The sequence below is a fragment of the Sturnira hondurensis genome, unplaced genomic scaffold (assembly GCF_014824575.4).
Source record: "Sturnira hondurensis isolate 20B ecotype Veracruz unplaced genomic scaffold, ASM1482457v3 Scaffold0014384, whole genome shotgun sequence".
Taxonomy (NCBI): Eukaryota; Metazoa; Chordata; class Mammalia; order Chiroptera; family Phyllostomidae; genus Sturnira; species Sturnira hondurensis.
In genome coordinates, this window is record NW_028087015.1 from 29,322,266 (window position 1) to 29,350,259 (window position 27,994).

The 27,994-nt window shown below is 36.5% G+C and overlaps 1 protein-coding gene across 2 annotated transcripts; it reads right to left on the bottom strand.

The window, feature by feature from the left end:
* Positions 1-398: 398 nt before the first annotated feature.
* TMBIM4 (transmembrane BAX inhibitor motif containing 4) lies at positions 399-27,960 on the bottom strand. 2 transcript variants are annotated; one of them, XM_037063086.1, is made up of 8 exons: positions 27,762-27,960; positions 18,019-18,127; positions 16,289-16,394; positions 13,115-13,148; positions 11,069-11,186; positions 3,386-3,431; positions 2,651-2,856; positions 399-2,608 (listed from the first exon to the last, which is right to left on the bottom strand). In XM_037063086.1, coding segments are annotated over exons 1-8 (717 nt in total). In that variant the 5' UTR covers positions 27,859-27,960; the 3' UTR covers positions 399-2,607. The 2 variants fall into 2 exon arrangements, with proteins under 2 accessions (XP_036918981.1, XP_036918980.1); XM_037063085.1 differs by having other exon boundaries at positions 399-2,856; positions 27,762-27,959.
* Positions 27,961-27,994: the final 34 nt, after the last annotated feature.

Genomic DNA, 27,994 nt, shown 5'->3' on the forward strand with positions numbered 1-27,994 from the left:
AAGATAAATAACTTGGCAAAGGCCACATCAGTTAATTGCATAGCAATGATTCTAATCTAGATGCTCTTACCCACTATGCTGTGTTAAATGTAAGTATAGCATTAATGTATTCAATGACTAATTAATTGATAATGATGGTCAAATTTACACCTGAAATTCACTAAAAGCTAATTACATACTACCAGATTTTTTCTAAGTTTTTTTAATCCTCACTGGAGGATATGTTTATTGACTTTAGAGATAGAGGAAGGGTGGGGTATGGGGAGAGAGAGAGAAAAGAAAGAAAAGGAGAAAGGAGGGAGGAAAGAAGGAAGGGTGCAGGGAGGGAGGCATTGATTAGTTGCCTTTGTACATGCCCCAAGTGGGGACTGAACATGCAACCTTTTGGTGCATGAATGATGCTTCAACCAACTAAGCCACCCTGCTGGAGCTCCATATTACTAATTTATTTCAACTTGACAGCTGGGAAAAAATCATGCTTAGTGAGTGTTATGGGCCGAGTTGTGCCCTTCTCCCCCAATTCATAAAATGAAGTCTATCTTAGTCTATTAGGGCTGCCATAACAAAGTAGTACAGACTCGGTAATTTATAAACAACAGGAATTTATTTCTCACAATTCTGGAGGTAGGAAAGATCAAGGTGCCGGCAGATTTGATCCCTGGTAAAGGCCCTCTTCCTGGTTCACAGACTACACTACAGTTGTCCCTCACTATACCGCGATATAGCGAGGGATGATGACTGTACTTCACTGTAACCTCACATGGGATAAAGGGTAAGAGATCTCTACAGGGTCTCTTTTTTTACTAATTCCATTCACGAAGGCTCAACTTTCCTGACCTAATCACATCCCAAAGCTGTACCTCCTGATACCATCACACTGGGCATTAGCTTTCAACATATGAATTTTGTGGGACACAAACATTCAGATCAGACCACTGCAAAGTACTAACCCCTAGTACCTCACAATGTGATTGTATTTGGAGATAGGTTCCTACATCAGTAATTAAGGCAAAATGAGGTCACTAGGGGGCCCTAAACCAATGATGGTGTCCTTCTAAGAAGAAATATGGACACAGACAAGTACAGTGAGAAGACCATATGAAGGCACAGGGAGAATATGACTATCTACAAACCAAGAGAGAGGCCTCAGAGAAACCAGCCCTGCCAACACTTTGATTTTGGACTTCCAGCCTTCAGAATGAAGAAAATAAACTTCTGATTAGCCACCCAGTCTGTAGAACTTTGTTGGGGTAGCCCTAAGAAACTAATACAGTGAGGGAATTTACCAAAGTTTGACTGGCCCTTAGTTCACTGCTATAATTTTAAAATGAAACCTGTACTTAGGAAAACTAATAATGTCAAATTTTATGTCAACGTATCTGACTTTCAAGCAGGCTTCTAATTGTTAATATATTTTATAATGAAATGTCATTAATATTTTAATATAACTAAATAATTCTCTTTTGAATTTATCTTTTATAATATTTCTTTTCTAAATAAGATTAAAATGTCCTTATAAAAGGAGATTTATAATTTATGTTATAAGGACGCAAGTACTTTAAAATCAAAATCCAATCTACTGTTAAAGGAAAATTTAGATAAAATCATTAGACAAAGATAAATTGATATTTGTAATCTAATCTACTCATGAAATTATTTTTGATTTTCAGATGAACAATCTATGTATGGCAAATTCAGCATTGAAAAATTTTTTTAAGATTTTTGATATCCCTTATACCTGAAATTCTAAGTCAAGGATTTAGAAATGAGATACCATAAAGGATAGTAAGATTTATATTACTATTATATAACCTAGTAATTATATATTTAATATTTATTGTTATATTTTACATGTAATTACTGTCATATAATAGTAATATACTTATAGTAATGTTACATTACATATATTACATTATACATTATATTATATTACATATGTATATATTATTATACAGTAAATCCTCATTTAATGTCATCAATAGGTTATTGGAAACTGGAACTTTGAGCAAAGCAATATATTTAACAAAAGCAATTTTACTGTAGGCATAGTTCTGGTCACAAAAGCATACCAAACTTTTTAATAAAGACCCAAAACACTTGTAATATTAAGCACTGAAGTAAATGTGAGTTATAAATTGAAGAACGATCAATAAAAACAAGATCATTCTTTTCCAACCCACTTCTCTAGTTTAGAGTGGCAGGGAGCAGAGCCTACTCAGCAGCTCAGGCTCAGGAAGCACCCTCATACCCACCCTCACTCAGATTGGGACAACTGAGATGTGCCAATTTACCAAACATGTACATCTCTGGGATATGGAAGGAAGAAGAAAGCTCATGCAGACATAGGGAGAATTTTCAAACGTCACACCAACAGTGGCCCTGACTGGGAATCAAAAAATTTTTTTTCTCATCAACATTACAATGAAATGACATTGAATGAAATGACATTATCCAAGGACCTACTTACAATATTATAGTAATAGCCCTGAAGTACAGAGTATATAATAAATTAATAAAAGTATTTAATATTCAATTATGTCTCTAACTTTATCACTGAGTCAGTAATAAAGTATTATTAATGAGTCAGTTTCCGTATCCTACTTTCAGTTACTTTTTATGAATGAATTAGTTTCTACATACTGCTTTCAATCACTTTTTATTAACTGCTTCCAAAAACTTCAAGAGGTGCAGGAATAGATTGATGATATCCAAGTAGAGGCTGACTGAGGCTAATATATACTCTTCGGGTGACAGCCTATGCATCAGTGAGTGTGTGTCATAGATGATGAATCCGCAGAAAAGAAGGGCTCCTACAGCAGCCACGACCAATTCCAGTGTCTCACTATAAAAAAATAACTGTAGGCAAGAGATTAAAATAGTATGTTTGTATTGACCCTATTAAACATTTAAGTCACTTGCTCTTAAGTTACATATGCTACGCATATATTTAATAATGCTTTGAATATAAATGTTAAAAGCAGAGAAAGGCAAAGCAGGTCCACTCTGGCTTCTGTTGTATGAAAGAATGAGTGGATGAATCAATGGATAATCCCCTATTAAATTACCCACTTGACTTTGAACAGTAGCATCCCAAATATTAAAATTTTTTTCATAATTACGTGTGCCACTTGGAGATTAGCAATTACAAATGAGGGCCTCTTTCTGTGTAATTTAATTCATTTGTTCATCTTTTCTTCAATCAATGATGTTAACATAAGACCTTGATTTTTCAAAAGATAATTTTATAATCACCCTATATACAAATATTTCAGATAATTATAACCAAGTGTCCTATCATAAGAATATACCTTACCTAGCTTTTTGAGTTTATTTATATTGACCTGGCCAGAATTATATTTTAAGTTACTATTCTAAAACAACTCACCTTCAAGATTCCTGACAAACAAAGAATCCACAAAACAGCAAACAGCCTATAAAAACAAAATATTAATAATTTAGACGGGGGTGGGATGGGATGGGAGTAATAGACAGAAAACCGTACTTAAAAAATAAATTAAAAATTGAGGAAAAAAGAAAAATAAAAAAATAATAATAAATAATAATAATTTAGAATATTGTTCTTTACAAAAAAACTTTGTAAACCCATTCAATATTTTCTCAAGAAATAAATGCATCCTGATATTTGTCAAAGAAAATTTAAGTGTAAGAACTCATAAACATACAATGAATACTGTATGTTTATGAGTTCTTACACTTAAATTTTAGATATTAGAATACTGTATATTAGAATACCCAGAAATTCAAAGAACACCTGTCTATTCAACATTTGTTTAAATGGTATACAAAACTAGTTAAGAGTGTCAATATTTAAAGGTTTCAAGTGAAATGGAAAAAAAATACTGATTTAAATAGAAATACATTAGAAGTATTTTAATTTAATAGAAATCTATAAAACTTCTAGAAAATATATACATGAACAAATAAAAAGTAATTGTATTTTAAACCAAATAAATTATACTGTGAATATACATACCCATTAAAGTTCCCAAATGTATTCTATTTTATTCTAACGTATTATAGAAATTGATTATGAACATAAATTTGCCACTGCTAAAATTGTAGGATACCATTTATATATACATGTACATGTATATATAAATGGTACCCTACAATTTATGTATGTATATATTTATATATACATACATAAATATATACACTAAAAAATAGAAACAAATTTAGAAGTGACACAAAAATAGAATTAGTAGGCAGTGACATTAAAAATATACTCCATATGTTCAAGGATATAGAGAAAAGCATCATCATGAGAGAAATGAAAGAAATACAGTTAAAAAATACAAATTGAACTGAATTTTCATAGACTAAAAAATACAGTATGTCAAATGAGAAATACTCTGACTGGGATTAATAGCAGATTAGACTCTGAGAAAGAAAAGATTATTGAACTTGATTACAGCTGCAGAAACTAACCAAAATAAATCAGAGAGAGAAAACGACTAGAAAAAAATGAACAGGACTTCCGGCCTAGATGGAGGCATAAGTGGAAACACTGTGCCCCCTCCCACAACTAAATTTAAAGACAGCAAAGTTTTAGAAACAAAAACGCAGCCAAAACAGTGAAAATTGAACTGTACAGAAGTCCAACAACAATGAATCACTCAGCCAGACCAGTAAGAGGGGCAGAGTCAGCGGCAGAGCGGGGTCAGGCTGGAAAGATCGTTCTGTCCCAGGAGCGGAGGCAGAGGTGGTTGATGGATCCCAGACATGGGGTGGCGACAGGCGGACCCAATGAGGGCACAGGGCAGCTGGCTGACTGCAGTCACACATTCATGCGCAGATAAACCAAGCAAAGGAGCGAACAGTGAGACAGACTGCTCAGGCTAGGACCCCAGGGATGGGAATTAGCGTCTGAAAGCACCAACTGGAAAGACTTTCTTGTGGTCGAGGGGCTGGGAGTGGTTCCCAGGCTCACAGAAAGTTCGTTGGAGAGACCCACAGAGTCCTGGAGAGTACACAGGCCCACACACCCGGGAACCAGCACCAGAGGGGCCCAATTTGCTTGTGGGAAGCTGCAGAGGGGACAGAAATCTGAGAGAGAGTGGAGCAGAACAAAGCACCATTTTTTTCCTTCTCTGACCCCACCCCCACATACAGTGTCACAACCCAGTGACTGGGTCGCCCGGCCCTGATAATCACCTAAGGCTCCACCCCTCATACATAACAGGTGCGATCAGACCAAACAATATGACTCAAGAACAGCTCAAGGCCCCAGAGCCTATAATTCTAAGTGACCAAGAAACAGCCAACCTTTCAGATGCACAGTTCAAAATACTGGTGATCAGGATGCTCACAGAATTGATTGATTTTAGTCACAAATTAGAGGAACATATGGAGGCTAAACTGATTGAAATGAAGGGAAATGCACAGGAAACCAATAGTGATGGAAAGGAAACTGGGACTCAAATCAAGGGAGTGGACCAGAAGGAAGGAAGAAATGACCAAACAGGAAAAACTGAAGTTACAAGAATTCAAAAAAATGAGGAGAGGCTTAGGAACCTCCAGGACATCTTTAAACATTCCAACATCTGAATTATAGGGGTATCAGAAGGGGAAGAGGAACAGCCACAAATGGAAAACTTATTTGAACAAATAATAAAGGAGAACTTCCCCAGTCTGGCAAAAGAAATAGACTTCCTGGAAATCCAAGAAGTTCAGAGAGTCCCAAAGAAGTTGGACTCAAGAAGGAACACACCAAAGCACATCATAATTACATTAGCCAAGATTAAAATGAAGGAGAGAATCCTAGAAGCAGCAAGCGATAAGGGGACAGTCACCTACAAAGGAGTGCCCATCAGACTGTCAGTGGATTTCTCAAAAGAGACCTTACAGGCAAGAAGGGGTTGGACAGAAACATTCCAAGTCATGAAATCCAAAGACCTACAGCCAAGATTGCTCCATCCAGCAAAGCTTTCATTTAGAATGGAAGGGCAGATAAAGTGCTTCTCAGATAAGGTCAAATTCAAGGAGTTCATCATCACCAAGCCCTTATTATATGAAATGTTAAAGGGACTTATCTAAGAAAAAGAAGATGAAAAATATTAACAGTGAAAGGACAGCAAACTCACAGTTATTAACAACCACACCTAAAACAAAAGCAAACTAAGAGGACAGCTAGATCAGGAGTGGAAACATAGAAATGGAGATCACATGGAAAGTTAGCAACAGGGGAGTGGGAGGAGGAAACAGGGGGAGAAGGCACAGAGAATAAGTAGCATAGACAGTAGATAGAAACTAGGAGGGAGGGCAGGAATAGTATGGGAAATACAGAATCTAAAGAACTTGTGACTCATGGACATGAAGGAAAGGGGGGGAACGGTGGGGGAGGGGTGTGCAAGGTGGAGGGGAGTGAAGGGGGGAATGGGACAACTGTAATGGCATAATCAATAAAATATATTTTTTAAAAAAATGAACAAAGCAGTGAACTGTGGAACAACCTTAAGAAGTCTCCCTCGCTGGTGTAGCTCAGTGGATTGAGCACAGGCCTTCGAACCAGAGGATTGTGGTTCGATTCCCAGGCAGGGCACATTCCTGGGTTGCAGGCCAACTCCCAGCAGGGGATGCGCAAAAGGCAACCATACATTGATGTTTCTCTCCCTCTCTCCTTCCCCTCTAAAGATAAATAAATAAATAATTTTTTAAAAAAAAGAAGTCTAACATATATGTCATTGGAGTCTCAATAGAAAGGAAAAAAGGGAACATAAAACTATTTGAAGAAATAATAGCCAAAAATGTTCCAAAGTTGATGAAAAGTTTAAACTGATATATCCTAGAAGCAGGAAAAATACCAGGAATATCATAATCAAATTACTGAACATATTAGTCACATGACTAAGAAAATCTTAAAGGTAGCTAGGAAATTTTTAAAAAATGTATAAAGGAATAAAGATAAGAAAAATGACAGACTTCTTGTTGGAAACTACACAAGTCAGAATGCAGAGGAGTGACATCTTTAGAGTACAAAAAATAAGTAAATAAAATTAAATAACTTTCAAAAACAAAAGTAAAATAAAGATTTTTTTCAAACATATTAAAACTGAGACCCGACCAGCACCATAAGATGTGTTAAAAGGAAATCCTACAGGCAGAAGGAAGACATTTGATGGAAATTAGGTGTACACAAAGAAATGGAGGGCAGCAATGGTAAATATGTGGATGAACACAAAAGTCATCATCTATTTTCATATCTTTTTAAAAGATAATGTTTAAAGCAAAATTAATAACAATGTATTATGAGGTTTATAATATATAGAACAAAAAGTTATGGTACAAAGGTAGGGGAGAACAGCAATAAGTATATTATACATGAAATGGTATGTTATTTGAAGGTAGACTGTGATAATGTAAATGTGTACAGTGTAAAACCTAGAGCAACTTCTATTTATTTTTTTTAAGATTTTATTTATTAATCTTAGAGAGGAAGGGAAGGAGAGAGAGAGAAATATCAATGTATGGTTGCCTCTTGTGCGTCCCCTGCCGGGAACTGGGAACTGGCCTGCAACCCAGGCATGTGCCCTGACTGGGAATTGAACCGCGATCATGTAGTTCGCAGGCCCATGCTCAATCCACTGAGCTACACCAGCCAGGGCAGAGCAGCTTCTATTTAAAAGAGCTATAGCTATTAACCATAAAGTAGATAAATAGAATCAAACAATCCAAAAGAATAGAAAGAAAGGAAAAAAGGATCAAGGAACAGATAGGACAAACAAAAAAATTTACCATGCTAACACAATCACAAGAAAGCCAGGGTAGCTACATTAACAAAGTAGATTTTAGGGCAAGGATATTACCATAATGATGAAGGGGTCTTTACAGGAAAAACAAGCTGACAGTGACGGGGGGAGGGGGGAGAAGTGGAAAATGGGGAAAGAGAAGGGGAAGGATCAAGTCAAGGAACATGTATAAAGGACCCATGGACAAGGACAAAGCTGGGGAGGGGTGGATTAATGCATGAGGAAGCAGTGGGCAGGGCAGGGGAGAGTAATGAGGGAAAATGGGGACAACTATAATTGAACAATAATAAAAAAATTTTAAAAAAGAACTGTGGACTTAGTTAAAATTAAACCTGGCTGATGGTTTCTTTGCATTGACACTGTGCAGAGGTTATGCCCATGGGAGCCCAGTGTTTGGTTACTTAATAAGCATTAACATCTGTGAAATGCTAAGACACATATTCAAAAAAGACATAACAGTCCTAAATGTTTATGCATCTAAAAAGAGAGAGCGTCAAACAACATGAAATAAAGTCGTAGAACTGATAGGAGAAAATAACCAGTCCACACCTGCAGCTGGAGAATTCAGAACCACTTTTACATTGATAGAGTAAGTGGGCAGAAAATAAGTAAGCATACAGAATACTTGAACAATACTATCAAGCAATTTGATCTATTTGACATTTTTTAGTCATTCAACAATAAAATATACATCTTCTAGTACACAAGGGATATTAACCCAGATACTATAAAATGAACCTCAGTAAATGCAAAAGGACTAAAATCATACAAAATATATTATTTAACAACAGAACTAAATAAATTAAATATATGTATTATAATTCAGTGTAGTGAACTGAGGGTATGGTGAGATTCCAGTCCTCAGCTCTCTTGGGGAAATGGCCACAAAACTTGTCAGGATACATCTAGCACACCTAAGTTAGAATGAGGTATCTTACCACCTCAGCATTAGATCCTTCAAGATTGAAAGGGAATCAGGACTTGCTTTTTCATACTTAAATCCTGGGGAAACTTCAGAGCTTCTGCACCAAGAAGTATGGGAAGGGAGATTAAGAACTACTCAGATTTTACCTTAGAAGCTGATGAGTTAGCCTGGCACAATTTCATGGATGCTAACAGAACACATGAGACTCCTAGGTCTGAGATGAAGGACAGTTTATTATGACAATAAAAGTAGCTGAAGAACAGGCACCATAGAATGGTGTTGTGGAAATAAAGAAATGAGAGAGCTAGAAGGATAGAAGGCTGAAGAAAGAAAGTGGGACACTGGCATTTAAGATTTCACCAAGGGAACAATCCCTAGTGATGGCAGGGTCCACAAAGGGGCAAGGGCAGGGAAATGAAAGTTGCTGCAGTAGAAGAGGTCCAGAGATAATGAGAGGCAAAGCTGATGGATGGGCCTAACATGTAGTTTGATGCTAAGGTCTTTAAAAAAAGAGGGAGGCTTGACCAAAATGGGGATCAATGACAGTAATGAAGAAGGGTAGGAAGTGTATCACCAGAAAGCATAAGCCTTAAAGTAAAGAATTTCTATTTTGCTGAAGGAATAATGAAAAGTGGCACCAGGGAACAGAAGCATTTTCAACACTAACCCCCATCACCAAGTTGGAGAATGAACAGCTAGAGAATAGCTCTCAGAGAGGAATCAAGTTTTATCTGAGATAAGGAAGAAGAAAGAATATATTATGAACAGATTGAACTATAGGGGAGATTATTTCTTGGATTGGCCAAAAAATTCTACCCAAGTTACGGATTCTCCATCTTACAGAAAAATCTATTTTGTTTCCATAAGATGGCTGTAGTAATGTTTAGTTTTCCTTAACTTCACTAGAACAATGTTGTTAGATTGTACTGTGACATCTGTCATATCAGCATGAATTTTAAAAAAACATCAAAACTGGTGAATTTTTATGTAGCCATTTTAATATTGAAAATGGGAGAAAATATGCAACATTTTTAGCATATTATGCTTTATTATTTCAAGAAAGTTATATTGCATATAACTGAAATGCAAAAAAAAAGATTTATGCGGTGTATGGAAAAGGTGCTATGACTGATCGAATGTGTCAAACGTGGTTTGTCAAGTTTCATAATGGAGATTTCTTGTTGGACAAAGCTCCACGGTGGTCAGTAGACCAGCTGAAGTTGATAGCAGTCAAATCGAGATATTAATTCAGAACAATCAACATTATACCTTGTGAGAGATAACTGACATACTCAAAATATCCAAATCAATAAAGTTATCGGTGAAAATGAAAAATGTCTTTTATTTTTTTATTTTATTTTAACTGTTCAAGTTTTATTTTATTTTAATTGTTTTTTTTAATGTGTCTTTTAATTTACAGAAAAAAAATATACTTTTTGGCCAGCCCAATACCAGAAAGGAGTTCTAGAGACTATAGTAGAATGGATGGGGAAGAAGCGAGGCAGTTAGAGACTGGGATAGGAAAAAGCAAAGAGTAAATCTTTCATCATGAGCCACAAATATGTATGAACCCCCCCAATAAGAGTTAAAAAATGCTACCTGCCCCTAAATTAAACTCCATTTTAATAAAACCATATGCATCTTGCACAACTATCAGTGTTGCCTAATCAATTATATTTTATCCCAGCAGAGATTTCTGGTAATCTGGATAACTAGGAAAAAAAGGGGGAGAAAAGAACATTTTGCAAGACTACACTTTTGTAAATGTTTAGTGTTGTAACAGGAAAAAGAACAGAAAGTGGTTGCCTGATTATGTGCCAACAGGAAGCCAGGGTGAGCTTAAAAAGTATTCATTCTTAACAAATACATTTATTTGTACTTGTTAAGAGGGCAACAAAGTACATTATCATAATATAAAAAGAATCATTCCATGTATCTATTAGTTTGAAGAAAGATACAGGTTAATCGAATGGATCAAAAGATTTTAAGATTCATGAAGACACATCCAAACTCTTGCTTTTACCACAAAGATGTGGATGGTCTTGGTGACATTTATGTTAAGACAAAGACCTAAATAATATAGGTGAATTCCATGCCATTCATAGAGAACACAAGCCTAGACTCTGGAAACCTGATTTTTTTTTTTTTTTTTGCATTTACTTCCCTTTCAAGATAGAGGGGAAGGAAATGATTCGAAGCCACTTTTCATGTCCTTGGATGTTCTGGGAGAGTAGGGCCAGCTCCTAGAACTCAGAGATTACCTTTCATTACGTTCCACTTTAAAAGACAGTATTCAAAGCCAACAGTATAGCACTTCTCTCAAAACTATCTATAATATAAAGATATCTATCATAGCCATGAATATGTAACTTACCCTGCTCCAAATTTGCTGAAATCTTTCTTAGATTGTAGAGTATACATAGTCAAACCAAGAAATACTGCAGTAGTCAGTACAAAACCTTGTAGAATGATGTACACATCATACAAAGTAACTGTAAAATTGAAAAATATTGATTAAAGATTCATATAAACATAATGTAAAACAGCTTTTCCTGGGACTTAATTAAAATGCTTTTAACTGTGCTACTTGGCAATAAAAACAATTATGAAAAGATTCCTTATTCAGCCTTGAATATTGATTGGTACAGTAAAACACACCCATAATGCAATAAATAGGCTCCAAAATATTCATTAATACAAAATAAGGAAGTCACATTATTATGAAATCAAAGAAATGACCAGAGATTATACAGCTAGCCAGTTAGGAGTTTAGGGATATGGTGGAATGATTCTCACCCAACCCCTTTTCCAGCTGCAGTTTATCTGTGGTGATTGTCCATTATGGCTTAGATATCAATAGGGATGATTCTGGGTACTGTGGCGGGCTGGGAATTCCTGGAGAGCATACAGCAGTTGTAGCAATCACCTGGTTAATTGCACCAAGTTCATCAGCCCAAATCAAAGAAATTGGGCAAGAAAAATATTGGGGCTATTTGGCATTGTCTGCCCTTCACCAACCCTGCAGAGAACAGAGCCCAACCACTATTTGCTTTATATCCAAATCTGCAGTATCTCAGAGTACATTGTATACCAAATTTACTTCCATAATTTTAGAATGATCTTCTGGATTTACTGTGGCAAAGGCAATGCAACTGCTTAACATGTTAAGAGTGATAAATTACAACTTCTTTAAAGGAAGTTAAGTGCGTTGAACCCCAAGTCATTCTAAGTTATTTTTAATTTGTCAGGGATTAATTATCCAAGTTCTTTCTATTCTAAGTGCTACATTATTAGAATTCTTCTCTTTATGCCATTACAGGATTAGGAAGGTGAATGCAGAAAGATAAAACATGAAATCACTTTGCTTCTTGTCAGTAACTTTAGTATATGATTATGTAGAAAGATATTATAATAATGAGGAAAGTGATGTTCTCAGATTATCCCAACTATGTATTTCTACCCCAGTTCTAATAACCATGAAATAAATCTCTTTTCTACATCCCTTGCTAATGGTGGGAGTCAGGGAGGCAGAGCTAGACTTGATAATAACATTAATAATACATAATAGATAATAATGCTAACAATAAGTAAATAATAATACTTATGGTATGAAATTTCAATCCTATTTAAGTAGTTACTATTTTCTTATATTCTGATTTATTTATAAAAAGAGGTGGAATACAAAGATTCAATAAACTGGCATAGAAAGATTTAAAAAGTACTGATAAAATAGATAACTATATTAACCATAAGGATTAACAATTTACTGATAGTAATAGTTAATGCTGACCCTTTTGATTCTCCAGATTAATCATTTTGAGACAATCAGCATGTTTTAAATTGTTAAGAAATCGTGAAATATTTCACTTGAGGCATTACATAGGGTACATCAAGTAATTATAACAGACACTTCCTTTCAAACACATATTTAACACCAAATACAAAAGAGAAATTACTAGTTTTTTGTGTTTTGATAAAATATGAGGATATAATATAAAGCATACTTGGATACAGGCAATTTAAGAGGCTGAGCTGTGATGAAAGTACATGTCTCAAAACATATCAGCTCCTCTGAGATCTCTTTAAATTAGGGAAAAGATTAGCTATGGGTGTCTTATTTTTATAAATGGATAAACACAAATGAATATTGTTTTCCATTCCTATTATTTCTCTAATTCTTTTCCACTTCCTCTAAGCCCAGCTGAACTATGGAAAGTTTAAACATTTCATTTTTTCTTATGCATGAGAGGTAAGCACGCACTGATGTATCTCTCCCTCTCTTTCTCCCTACCTTCCCCCCTCTCTAAAAATAAATACCGTAAATACAGTCTTTAAGAAATAAATTTAAAAAATTAAAAATTAAATAAAGCTCACAAATTTTTAAAAAAGTGTAACATACAGAAGTACAATTATGGCTTACCAACAGAGGCCACAGTCAGAGCTTCCAACAGAGTCTAAGAAAAAAAATGAAATTACATAAATTCATGCAAAATGTATACTATGTCATGTACATGGTTCCAATTTATAGTTCAATGTGATTCCATATGCATGATCTCATTTTAGCTTCAGAGCAATCTTTTGAGGTATATGGGACAGATAAGCCCACCATAATGAAAATGAGCCCTCAATATATTGAGTGACAATATTTAGATTCTAATTGTGATCCCATTACTCCTTAACCTCTAACTAGAGGTTTTTTCATATCTATAAGAGGAAGGTTATAGAAATAACACAAAAATTCTATTTTCTCTGTGTCATATAAATAAAAATGAAATTGTAAATTATGTGAACATTTATAAAAACTTAAACATCGCACTCAAATTCAGGAATATTAAATATATTGAATCACTAATTCTTAATTTAATATTAAATATATAGATAGCACTCTGGTGTGGCAGATTCTTAAAACTGTCCCCAAATATTCTCTTTCTTCCTTAGTAACAAAATTTTTATCTGGACACACAGTTTACTAAGAATAAACATGACATTTTTCAGTATCCTTTGGCCATAGGTCTATATTCTAGCCAACAGCATGTGACTAGAGATGTATACAACAAAGAAGTTTTCCCCTTCCTCTTATTTTTAACACATAACTGGATGGAATATAGATACAGTGGTGCACATCTTATAACACACCACACTAGGAATAGCTGAACCATATGGGTACCTGGCCCTTGACAACTCCACTAAACATTCATATTTTTTACATGAAAGAGAAATAAGCCATCTTGTTTAAGCTATGTCAGAAGTGGCTGAACTCAGATCCTAAATAAAATATTTAGGAATATTGAGCTTTAACCTTTAGCTTCTTTTTCCTCTTAATTATATATCTGTATCTTGTTTTATATGCTTACTCTAGTTAGATTTTTTAAATCAACCATCTGATAGATCTTATCATAAAAGCAAAGCTAGAAGTAACAGCAGTGGCTGTATAATGATACATAGAAGCATTCCCTATAAACCTTTGCTACCTGAAAGCAAGAAATCATTAGAACCAGAGCAAAAATGGTATTAGAAATTGTAATGTGGAGGCAATGATGCCATTGACACATTTCGTTATGTTTGACGTTGATAGTGTCAGGGAAGTAGTAGCAAAAGATGATAGAAATATTTTTTCTAGGCAACATTTTAGATATTTGTGACATGATTTAAGGTAAGAAGTCCTACCATACTCAAGTATCAGAAGGAAAAAGAACAGTATGAACAGGAGAAAAGGTAAAACTAGGAAAACATACCATCACAAAATAATGCCCCTTTTCAGCTTAACAATAACCCACAACCTTCGGACCAACTTTATGCCCCTTTTCAAATGTGCATATACACACATTTGTTTACACACACACATATATGCCTCCTAAGGCAAAGTGAGATCTATCTCCTGCCTATTTTGGTGGAGCAGGACAAAATAACCTAGCATCAGAGGTCTCTGAGTAATCAGAAATGCATTTTACATAGTTCCTTATTTGTTAAACCATTTTTAGCTAGCTGTAGCTAAATGATCAATAGTTGTACCAGTAAGTGACCATAGCTTGCCCATAAGCATTTGGCTGATACTTTTCTAGTGGGTCCTCTACCTGCTGGGCAAATGCCAGTCCATAATGTTGTCCCACATAGAAATCAATTAAGAGTCTTTCTGAAAGCAGACTGCCTATATGTAGAGTTGAAGAAGAACTCAACATGATGCTGTTTCTTTTTTTACTTCCTCTTTCTATTTTAGGACAGCTGACTGGGACAGGCGTTGGCATCTAACCCAGGCAATGTCAATTCATATTGACTATGACCTGTGCCATTAATTAGCTGTACCCATCAGATTCTTTCTCACTTAGAAGTCTAAACTCAGAGAATGGTAGCAGGAGCTATAATGTTCACAAATCATATGAGAACCACAATAAGCCATATTAAAACCAAAGAGAGCAGACAGGAAAACTGTAAAAACAGCTACATGATAGAGAAAAAATGTAATGGAAGAAGGAAGAGGAGACCACAAACTCTTGCTGTTGAATATCCTACAACAGCATCATTTCTGGAACCTTCCTTGTAGTTCCTTTTCTCCTTTGAGGCCTTATGGGGTGGGTTGGTGGGTTCCCAAGATCTTATATCCTTAAAATCAACTCCCTACTACTAGCTGTAACTAAGTTAGAGTATTGATAACTGGCAAACAGAAGAGCCTAAGATTTAAATGAATAACCTTTCTTACAACTGACATTTCCAAAGTCATGAGCTTTTATTTCATCATATTAACAACAAACTTATCAGAATTCATAAACTTTCTTTAGTTTAAGGTAGCTTGATCTAATAAACAGCATTTTCAATCTTATTTGACTATAAATATTCTTAACATTAGTTTGGAATGTTTTGATACAAATTTTTAAGTCAGAACCCAAGTAACACTGGATATGAGAATGGGAAAAATAATTTAAAAAATATATAACTTGAGCCTTACCAACTCATTCTGGTCATATTCTAAGGCTGAGTTTTTATAAGTAGTAGTTGGGATTTTAATTTTCACAAGTATCTCAACAAACATGACTTAAACTTGAGTTCCCCCAACAATGATTTTGAAAAAAGTTAGTAAAACACATCAATTGAACAAAATGGTCCTTTAAAAGAACAGCATAATAAGATAAAAGTAATATTGAGGAGCTGGGCATAAAGGTTTCAATTTAAGGCCTATGAAATGAAAGCCACAATATAATTTTTTCCCAAGAAAAGCACAGAATATTAGGAGTAGAAAGTATCACAAGGATAATCTGCTTTAATATTTTCATGTTACACATGAGAAAACTTAGGTACATGCCCAGTCGTATGTCACATAACCAGATAGTGGCAAACATTCTAGATATTTTGCAGTCATGATTCCAATTCATTATTTTTTCCACTATACCATAACACAGAAAAAAACTTTTGAAACTGACAAAGTTTAAAAAATTTTACAGACTAAGAGATTACAGTAAATTTCCTAAAATATCCAAATTTTTAAAAGTCTCATTAATTTTGTTCTGCTACTATTATACATATACATATTCAATTAAGTAAATAAATTTAAAACTCAGTAATAAATGTTAAAGGGACAGATAATTGTCAAAGTACTCACAAATCCAAAAAGCAGGTACAGGTTAAGGGGATGTTTATATCTGTTTGAAAGCAGTGCAAAAATCAAACCCAAAGATCCAATGGCAAACACCAAAATTAAGGCAGGACTGAAAGAGAAAATGAAAAGTAGTTTCAAGTTTAAAAAATAGCATAAATAGTATTATCAAATTTAATAACATGTCTATTTTATGTGTTTGTGAAAGTACAAAAAAATCTGGAAGGATCCACATCAAATGGTAAAACAATTATTTTTCCATCTGGGAAATTTGAGGAGTATGAGATGGGGAGGAGCAGCCCCAAAATGAAAAGAGCCCACAATGCAAAGGGAAAATTTTTCCTTTTTACTTCATGAATTTCTATCATATTTGAATAACTTTTGCAACTAGCATACTGTATTTTAACTAAAAGACAAAGAAAAGCTATTAAATAATAAACATATTTTATACCTAACTACTTTTTTAGGGTATTTGCCATGTAGCTATAATTTAAATTAAAGAATCTTCCCCAAATCGCAAACTAACCATTCAAGACTCTCCTTCTGTAGGGGAAGGGAGGATAGAAATTGTGTACTCCTAAGAAAAATATTCATTCCTTATTTTACCTTTCCTGTAATAAAGAATCTATTTTAGCCTTGAAAATAATTCCTTTGGAGGTCAAATCTTAAACAACTTTGGGATAAATCATATGGAGCTCCTTTGAAAACTTTTCAGTGAAATTATCCTAGTAATGAGCCAACACTAAGATAAATTAAATACACATTTGTTAAATACTTTTATTTTTCAAGCATTTTACTAGGCTTTGGGGACAAGGCATATGTCTAATAAAAGCACAAAAAATTAAGTCTTGAAAACTGCAAACTGTAAAAATTCTGAATATTATTCCAGGAGATAAAGGTTTAACCCTACAAAACTGTAAGCTAAAAAGTTCAGAAGTAAACACCATGTTGTAGAATAGCCTGGTACTGGCATAAGAACAACACACAGAGACCAATGGAACAGAACAAAGAGCCCCAAAATAAACCCAAGTCTCCATGGTCAATTAATATTCAAAAAAGGTGACAGAAGCATAAAATGGAGTAAAAATAGCCTCTTCAATAAATGGTGTTGGGAGACCTGGACAGCTATATGCAAAAAAATGAAACTCGATCATCAGGTTAATGATCCTTGAATCATTGAATAAATTCAAGGTGGATAAAAAGCTTAAATATAAGTTATGATACCATAAAAGTCCTAGAGGAGAACATAAGCAAGAAAATCTCAGATATTTCATGCAGCAATATTTTAACTGATATATCCCCCCTCGAGCAAGGGACATAAAGGAAAGAATAAACAAATGGGATCTCATCAATATAAAAAGCTTCTGCACAGCTAAAGAAAACAGCATTAAAATGAAAAGAGAACTAACTGTTTAGGAAACATATTTGCGAAAACAAAATTAATTTTTTTTAAAATGTCAATGTATGGTTGCCTCTTGTGAGTCCCCTGCTGGGAACTGGCCTGCAACCCAGGCATGTGCCCTGACTGGGAATCGAACCGTGATCCTGTGGTTCGCAGGCCCGCACTCATCCACTGAGCTACACCAGCCAGGGCAAAACAAAATTAATTTTATTTACAAAAGTCAATAATGAATCTTTTTTACATTCAAACATAAAAAGTTAATAGACAAAAAAGAACTTTGTTTATGCCCTTTTGATCATACGCAGTGGCTGAAAGTGATTTAGAATCATCTTACCTTTCATGTACAAATGTCCGTACAGACTCAAAGTATAAAAATAATGCAGATGTCATGGTAGTTAAGAGAACTTGCAGAGAAAGGATGGTGTAGACTTTTCTTAGAAAGGCTAAAAAAAATTGCACATGATTATTTTCTTAAGCATTTAGCATAAAACAGCAAGATCAAATTTCTTCCCATAAATATTAAATTTTTATATATATATTCTTTCTTAAATCTTAATCCAAATAATGTAATCTATAACTAAAACTTAAAGAAAATGCTTCCAAAGAAAAACAATTTTAATGGTAACTATCCTCTAAGAAGCATGAACTTAAAACATTTATAGGCCAGAACGTGTTTTCATCAAAATAAAAAAAAATAGTACTAAATGCTTATTTGTAAACAGCACCATACAACAAAACGAAAGATTAAAAACACAGTATTTTTAAAGGATTCTATCTTGAAACTGAAATGCAGGAGTAAAAAGCATATAATTACATGTAAATTTAAAAAGTAATTTTAATTTCCAAGCAGTACAAATGTTTCCCTAAAACAAAACTTCTCCTTAAAAGGCAAATAATATATAATCTTACTTTCACACACTTATTTTTATTTCTCACTTATAGTACCTATGCCTCTAACTTCTATACAATATGAAATTCGTATTTTCAGAATGTTTTATCAATACCCATAAATGACTCCAAGGCCTAATGATTTAAAAATACTTATTAGCCTTCTGCTATACAGATAGTATAATACACTGAACACCCAACTCACCACCAGCTTCAGAAACAAAATATTAACAGTTCCCACCTCCTCTATGTAAGTATGCTGATAATAACACATTTCTCCCCCTCATTCTCTTAGCTAACTGCTAATCACCTTCCAAGATTCAGCCTGACACATTCCCCCCAGTCTAAATTAAATGAACCTTCCTCAGGTTCCCAAGGGACCCTAAACATACTTCTAATCCTTTTACTTTACAATTGATAAATCCTACTGGTCTTTCACTCCCATTAGACTATTAAGACTACAGTCTCCCTAATAATGTGGAGAATGTCTTATTCATATCCATACCACTAGCACTCAGCCAAATAAATTTATGTGGAATTAATGAATGGCGAATATTGACAGGGGAAAGAAAAGGAAGAATATCCACCAAGGTGTTAGTAATAGTTTGCTTTGGGTAGTATGACTAAGGGTGATTTTCATGTTCAGTTCTTTGCTAAGCTGTGTTTTTTACATATCACTAATAAATGTGTATTACTTTTGTAATTAACAAACATTTTGCAGAAACCTGTGCTTAGCCAAAATAATCCTTATGTAGATATTCCAGATCACAGCTTTTTCTATACTCTTTAAAAATGGGATCTTGCCTTGACTGCTGTGGCTCAGTTGGTTGGAGTGTGTTCATATAAACCGAAAGGTCAGAAGTTCAATTCCTGGTCAGGCATGGCACATACCTAGGTTGTGAGTTCACTACCCAGGAGGGGCACATAGGGGAGGCAACCTATAGATGTTTCTCTCTCACTTTGATGTCTCTATCTTTCTCTCTCTCTCCTTTTCTCTCCCTTCCTTCCTCTCTCTCTTCAGTAACCAGCACCAACACCCATGAAGACGGAAAGGTGGGGGTCATCTGATTCCCCTCCCTCTTCCCAGTGGATTAACGACTACCACTGCTTCCAACTGCAATGTAGAACACGGCCACCTCTTGGTTTCTTCTGCTACCTCTCTAGTCAAAGTCTGTATGACCTTGGACCTGGACTAGTGGAGTAGCCTAATTGGTCTCCATGCTTTCACTCTAGTCCCACCCAATTTGTGCTCCACTCAGTTGTAAGAGTGATTGTTTTTCTAAAATAAACCAAATCCTGTGATTCCCTGCTATAATACTTTTAATGGTTTCTCATATACTTACAACAAAATTTAGAAGCTTTTATGTGCCCTATAAGGCCAGGTGTGGTATATAGAATCTATCCAACCTCACCTCACACCACTCTTCCTTTTCCTCATACGCTTTACCCCCATTAGCCACCTTTCTATTCCCCAAACATGCCAAAGTCTTCCTTCTTCTGGGCCTTTGCCCTTGCTGTTTCTTCTGCCTAGAATGCCCTTATCCTCTTTACATGGAATGGTAGTTTAAAATATGTCCACAATTTTTGACATTTGCTTTAAGTGACTCACCTCTAACAAAAAGAATAAGGCAGAAGTAGCAGTTTATGTTTTATCTAATGGAATGAACGTTAATATGCACAGGATACCTTCAAAGTTTACTGAATAATTTTATTGGCAAAAACTCACCAAATTATGCCTGTCCTAACTTTGGATGCTGGGTATATGGGTACAAATATTGTCTCCTTAATGCCAAACTATTCAAGAGGGTCTTGGCTTGCATATGGAAGAAAGATACATAGTTGTAGCCAGCGGAAAAACTGTGGTGGTTTAAAGTATGCCTAAAAATTGTTTGACACTACCTTCGAAAGATGAAGCCTAAATCCCCTCCCACTGAGTGCTGACTGAACTTAGTGACCTGCTTCTAATGACTAAAATAATGGTGATGTGACAATGTGGGTAATTACCATGACAAGGTCATAAAAAGCTCTACAGCTTCCTCATTACTCTTAAGGATCACCTGCTCTGGGGGAAGCCAGCCACCATGTTGAGGACACTCAAGCAGCCCATGGAGTGGGTCAGGTGACAAGGAAATGAGCTCTTTCGGTCAGCAGCCACGTTAGATTTCCGGGTAGCTGATCCTCCAGCTCAGACAAGCCTTTAGCCAGTTGCAGCCCCAGCCTACATCTTGACCAGAATCTCATGAGAGACCCTGAGCCAGACAGACTAGCCAAATCTGGCACAGATTCCCAATTCTCAGAAGCTGTGGGAGATAATAACTAGTTGTTGTTTCAAGGTACTACATTTTGAGGTAACAGTCTATAAAGCAACAGATAGCTAATATACCCAGCTAGCTCCTTCTCACACAACTGTCACCTCCTTTCCCTGAACATTCTTTAAAAGAGCTGCCACTATAAACCCTGAGGGTCTATTCCATTCCTATTTATTTTCTTCAGAGAACTTATCATAGCTAATGTTCTATTTAATTGCTTACCTATCCCAAATCAAATAATACCACTGAAGACTGAAATATTATCTGATCACTGCTATATCCCTATTATCAGTAGATTCCAATAAAGTTTTATAAATGAAGGAAAATATTCACCTTCACTCACATGGCTAAATGCAAATTAAAACAAGATAGCATTTTTCCTGCTGCAAGAGTCAGCAAACTATGGCCCACTGACCAAATCCAGCCCACCACTTGATTTTATAAGTAGTTTTATTGGCTACCACCACATTCACTAATTTACATTTCCCCCTACAGCTGCTCTTGCACTATAATCACAGAGCTGACTAGTTACAATAGACACCTTATGGCCCCATAAAGCTGAAAATATTTACTATTTAGGCCTTTGTGGAAAGTGTTCATCAACTCCTGATCTAACAGATTGCCAAATATTAAAAAGTTTAGATGTAGGCAGTTTAGTTACCATCCTAATTATCAGAGCTCCTAAGTTAATAAAATGCTCTTGCAGAATTTAAACGTTTATTGAGTTTCGGTATTTAGTTCAGAATTGTTATAGTGATATGAGACATACACAAGTAAATCAAGTATAAGACTAATTTCGTGTTTTAAAATAGTCTACGTATGCAGACAGACAGAAAGCATTCATCTAGGACAGGGGTGGCAAACTCATTTTCACCAGGGGCCACATCAGCCTCGCAGTTGCTTTCAAAGGGCTGAATGTGATTTTAGGACTGTATAAATGTAACTACTCCTTAACTAGGAGCAAGGAGCTCTACATTTAGCCCTTGGAAGTCAACCTCAAGGCTAATGTGGTCCCTGGTGAAAGTGAGTTTGACACCCCTAATCTAGGGATTATGAAATCTGGTTTCTAGTCCCCTAGCCTTACTGCAAAGAATCATGTTATTTTAGAGAAGTGTTCTGAAGCTTAGTTTTCTATAAAGCCTGGGTGTACATTATTTCAGGAATTGTAATTCTAGGGTAAATGACAATACTGTTACTAGAAAATTTTTGAGCATTCATATATCTAAACCCAGCCCTCCAATGGGATTCCGCTTCCTTCTTGAAGCTTTCCTAGATTATTCCAGTTCACAAGCTTTTTAAAATTTTTTTTTGTTTTAAGATTTTATTTATTTATCTTTAGAGGGGAAAGGAAGGAGAGAGGGAGAGAAATATCAATGTATGGTTGCCTCTTATGCATCCCCTGCTGGGAACTGGCCTGCAACCCAGGCATGTGCCCTAACTGGGCATCAAACCATCGTTGTTTGGTTCACAGGTTGTTTGGTTCACGTGGTTGTTTGATGCTCAATCCACCGAGCCACACCAGCCAGGGCTTATGTCACATTTATTGATGACTCATTGACCAAAGCAAGTTACATGGCCAAGCCCATATTCTAGGGATGGGGAATTCAATTCCCAATGGAAGAACAAGATCGAACTTGGAAATGGAATGTATGTAAGAATAAAAGGGATTATTGCCCTCATTTTGTGAATAATCTATAGATACAAAGTTATGCTAGCTTTGAGTGTTCAAATAACACTGTCAGTAATTTCTCTCCATGTTTCATTGCTCTTAGTTCCTTCCCTAAATCCCTTCTGGAATTGGTACTTTAGAATTTAATTAAGTTGCTACTGGCCTACCTAATACCTTTAGGACAGCAACTGTGACTTCCAAACCTTTTATTTCCTTACTGCCTTTACATGTAGTAAAAAAGGGGCTGCTTATTAAAAATGTGGTTTATTAAATGTATACTGATAGTACCTTGACTCAACAAGGTTACTCTAATGAATGCCTTCTATTCACACGCAGATTCCACCTCTACAGAAATTTAATTTCCTGAGATGGCTTCCATTTTTTTATTCCTGGCCTTCTTTGAAGGGACTCATTCTCTTTCTTTATCACTTCTGGAATTAGTGGAAACTTTCATTCTGCCGCTGGCATCCATCAGCCAGGAGTTCTTATCCACTCCCAGTGCTTCCATACCAGTTCTTAATTACTCTAATGTGTCACACTGTCAATGTCAACTTTATGATTGGTTAGAACCTGAGAATGTCTTATTGGTTTAAAAAACAGAAACTAAAAAACTGAGTTTTAACACCAACCCTCCTACAACTCTTCCAAAAAACTGAAGAGGAGGGAACATTTATGAATTCATTCTGAGACAGCATTACCCCAATACAAAAGCCAAAGACAGTACAGGAAAACTACAGACCAATGTTCTTGATGAATATTGATGAAAAATTCTCATCAAAGTACTAGCAAGCAAAATTCACAGCAGATTAAAAGAATTACACACCGTGGCCCAGTGGGATTTAATCCTGGAATGCAAGGATGGTTCAACATACAGAAACTAATTAACATAATATACCAAATTAACATAATGGTGGGGGGAAAGCACATGCTCATCTCAATCAATGCAAAAACATTCAATAAACTGAGAATAGAATGAAACTACCTAAACATAATAAAGGACATACTCAACAGTAAAGAATTGAAAGCTTTTCCTCTAAGATCAGGAACAAGAGAAGGATGCCTGCATTTGCTACTTCTATTCAACATAGTACTGTAAATCCTCGAAAGAGCAATTGGGCAAGAAAAAGAAAGGAAAGGATCTAAATTGGAAAGAAGCCAATCTGAAAAGGTTACACATACTGCATGATTCCAACTACATAACATTCTGAAAAAGGCAAAACTATGGAGACAGTAAAAAGTTCAGTTGGTTGCCAGGGGTTGGTGGGAAGGAGGGACAAACAAGAACAGCACAGAGGATTTTTAAGATAATGGAATTATTTGTATGATACTGTAATGGTAGGTATATGTTATCATATATTTGTCAAAACCCCAAAAATGTTCAATACCAAGAATGAACCCTAATGTAAACTCAGGACTTCAGATGATAATGATGTGTCAGTGTCGGTTCATACACTGTAACAAATACACTACTCTGGTGCAGGCTGTTGATAGTGGGGGAGTCTTTGGTGTGTAGAGGCAGGGGTGTTACAGAGGCACCCTGTGGGTTCTGTTATTCTATAGTTCTTTTTGCCCCCGGCCAGTGTGACCAACTCCCCAATGCCAGAGTCTTATGAAAAAGAATTATTTATTCAAAAGTTATACAGGTTTGAGTAATGGCAGAATGTCGCCATTAAATCCCAATGTCCCTTTAAAACATACACCCATGTGCACACACACGCACGCACACAGTCCTGCTTCCCTTTGCCAAACTAGGCCAGTCGGGGTACTGTATCTCAGGAAAAGAAACAGAAGTCCAGAGCTTGGCTAGGGTCCCATTCTTAATCCAAAACTGCATCCTCATGGTGGGCCAGGGAATCCTTCTGCATTCTTTTGAACCACAGGGACAAGACCCGGCACTGCTAATGCATCAAGAGGCTTCACCTTCCCCAGCTGCATGGTCAACAGCGAGTGAGAAAGAGAGAGCCTCGTGGTTCTCCTACTCTCTTTCCCCCATGGTCTAGAGCTCAAGCATGGCTGCAAGAGAAAGTGCGTGGCTAGAAGAGCTCCTTCTCGGCTCCCAAACTACATGGTTAAGCCCCAGCATGCTGTCACCCCTGGGTTTAAATCCCTGGCTTCCAATCTCCCTTGTTAACCCCTTACCTAACTCTTTCCACACTGGGTTACACGTGCCAGCGCTCTGGTTTCTTCAGCGTTTCTTCTCCCTTTCTCCGTCTGTGCAAGCATGGCTTGCCCCTCCAGACACAGGAAGCCCCTCCAGCTACATGCATGCATCTTGGGTTAGAGTCAAACCCATCTCCCCTGCTCCAAGCAAGCACTGCTTTTAATATTACTAAAACACTGGCCAAGTTCTCCAAATATGCAAAGTAGCTCTCAATGGCTCTGTTCCACTTCCCGAATACCTCAGGTGATAACTGTGGGGATTTGGGGATTTAAAGGGATCTCTAGCTCAGTACCCCATTATAGAGGTATACAGAAACTCACTGTACTTTCCACACTTAATTTTACTGTAAATCTAAAACCACTTTAAAAAATAAAGTCTATAAAAAACAAAAAGGAATTGAAAAACATTTCTTCAAAGATATACAAATGGCCCATACACGTATACGAGGCCCATATAAGATGGTCAACATCACTAATTATTAGGGAAATGCAAATCAAAACCACAATGAGATATTTCATACCCATTTGGATGGCTACTTGGAAAAAAAGTATTGGTGAGGCTATGGAGAAACTGGACTCTTGCACAATGTTGGTGAAAATATAAAACGGTGTAGCCTCTGTAAAACAGTGTGGTTGTTTCTTGAAAAATTAAAAATAGAATTACCATATTATTAAAAATAGAAAATATATCTTGGTGTCTGTCGCTGGTTCCTGACACAGAGCTCTTGAAACCCTTATAATTTCCTAAGTGATAAAAGCACTAGGTGCATCTTTTGTTCTAATATTTGGTTTTTGACCCCTATTCCTAAAATGGCTGGTCCCTTGTAATGTCTTGGGTAATAGGAGTGTCTTTGTTCTATTGAGTGGCTCTTGGTTTGGCTTCTGGATGGCTCCTGGACAAGGGCTGGTCACCAAACAATAAGCCATGATGAGAAGTTGGAATTTTCCGCCCAATCCCCATTTTTTTTTTTGAGAAGGATGAAAATGCACTTAAGGTCAACCATGGCTCCATAAAGAAGCCTACATAAAATCGCAATAGTCTAGGGTTAAGAGAGCTTCTTGGTTGGTGAACACATCCAGCACACCGGCAGGATGACACATCCCAACTCCATGGGGACAGAAGCTCCTGCTCTTGGGACCATCCCAAGAGACCTTGACCTATGTATTCTTCATCTGGCTGTTCATCTCTATCTTTTGATAAACTGGAAAATAAAAGGGTTTCCCTGAGTTCTCTGAGCCACTTTAGCAAATTATCAAATCTGAGGATGGGGTCATGGGAGTCTCCAATATGTGGCCAAGTCAGACAAAGCAGTGGGTAACCTGGGGACCTACTACTTGTGACTGGCATGTGAAGTGGAGTGGGAGCAGCCTTGTGGAACTGAGCCCTTAACCTGTGGGATTTGATACTGTCTCCTGGTAAGTAGTGTCAGAATTGAGTTAAATTGTAGGACACCTAGATAGTGTCACAAAGAACTGCTTGGTATGGGGAGGGAAAAAAAAAAACCAAACCTACACATTTAGTGACCAGAAATGTCAAAGGTGTTTTGCGTAAGAAGCAAAGGAGAGATACAGGAAGAAGAACTGGGATTTTCTGATGGAAAAATAGAGTTTTTTACCAAAATATATTTGATGTAGCAATTCCACTTTTGGGTATATATCCAAAACAATTGAAAGCAGGGTCCCAAAAAAGATTTTTATACCTATGTCTATAGCAGTATTATTTATAATGAGGTGGAAGAAACCCAATGTCCACCAACAGATGAATTTGTTTCATACATAAAATAGAATATTATTTAGCCTTAAAAAGCAAGGAAATTCTGAAACAGGGATGCACTGTGAAAACATACCAATTTAAACGAGACAGTCACAAAAAGACAAATACTGTATGATGCACTTATATGAGGTCTCTAGAATGGTCAAATTCAGAGAAACCAAAGATAGGTACTTCAAGGGCTGGTAAGGGGCTATATGGGCAATTCTTTGATGAGTATACAGTTTTGCAAGATAAAAAAGTTCTGGAGGTTGATTGCACAACAATGTGAATATGCTTAACACTACTGAATCTTAGTACCCTTTAAATGGTTAAGACAGTTAATTTTTAATGTTATGTATATTGTACCACCATTCTAAAAATGTTTAATTTTTTAAAAAACTGAGCTCACTTGCCAAATTAATTCTAAAATTCAATTTCAAAAATATAGATACTAGAAATCAAGATTCTTAGTGCATCAGAGCTTCATAATTAGTTTTCCAGAACAAATTCCAACTGCTCCCACACGATGAAAATCTGGGACAGCTCCTGTAATCAACTGGCTGAAATGCAGCGGGCAATGAATTCCACTTAAGTATAACTCCGCATTTTAAATTCAGAATAATTTCTGCCCATTGGATATTGCATACTAACTTAAAACTAGTATGGTATTTTGACTGACTTAGAAAGCATCCATTTCCAACAACTGCCCCAGTAATACTCAACCCTATGTTGAGTTCTAGATCCTGCAGAGGGAAAATAGTGAACAAAAATAAATAAGATCCCTCACAGATCTTACAATCCAGCAAAGGAGACAAATAGAAAATTAAAATGCATTCACACGCCCTAACACACAAACATTCCAGCAGATAACTCGGTGTTAGTGTGCTTCAAAATGATCACACAATAAACTTATTTTCACCGAAAAAATAACCACAGTTTCTTTTAATTTAAAGAAGCCAAGGTAAGGCCACTGAGGTTTTTCATCTGCCCCTTTCTGCGCCAAAGACCACAGGATTCAAGTAGTACGGGGTCCAGTTTCGATCCCTGGGCACACAGCCAGCTGGTCTCAGCCCCAGAGGCGGGGAGGGCGCCCTTTCCCGGAGCCGGGGGCGGAGGCGGCGGAGGCGGGGACGGGGCGGAGGCCTTCCTGTCTGAAGCCCAGGAGACCTGCGTTCTCCCTCGGAAACTGGCCGGGGAGGGCGCTGTGCTGAACAGAAACCCGCCTCCTGAGACTGACTACGCGGCAGGACCCACCGGGGAGGCCGAGGGTGGAAGGACAGAAAGAGGAGACAACGTACCCATTCGGATGTGCACGCTAGCAGAGGCCACGCAGCTGCCATAGTTGAAGTCGTCCTCTATCGAGGAGCAGGGATAGCGGGGGTCGGAGCTGACCATGTTGGCAGAAGCCTCAGCTACGGCTCTGAACGAGGAAGACGACACCAACCTCAACGCCGGCCACCTCCGGATGAAGAAACCCAGCCGGAACGAGCCAAACGGCTTCTGCGGAGAGAAATATTGGCCAATCCACGCT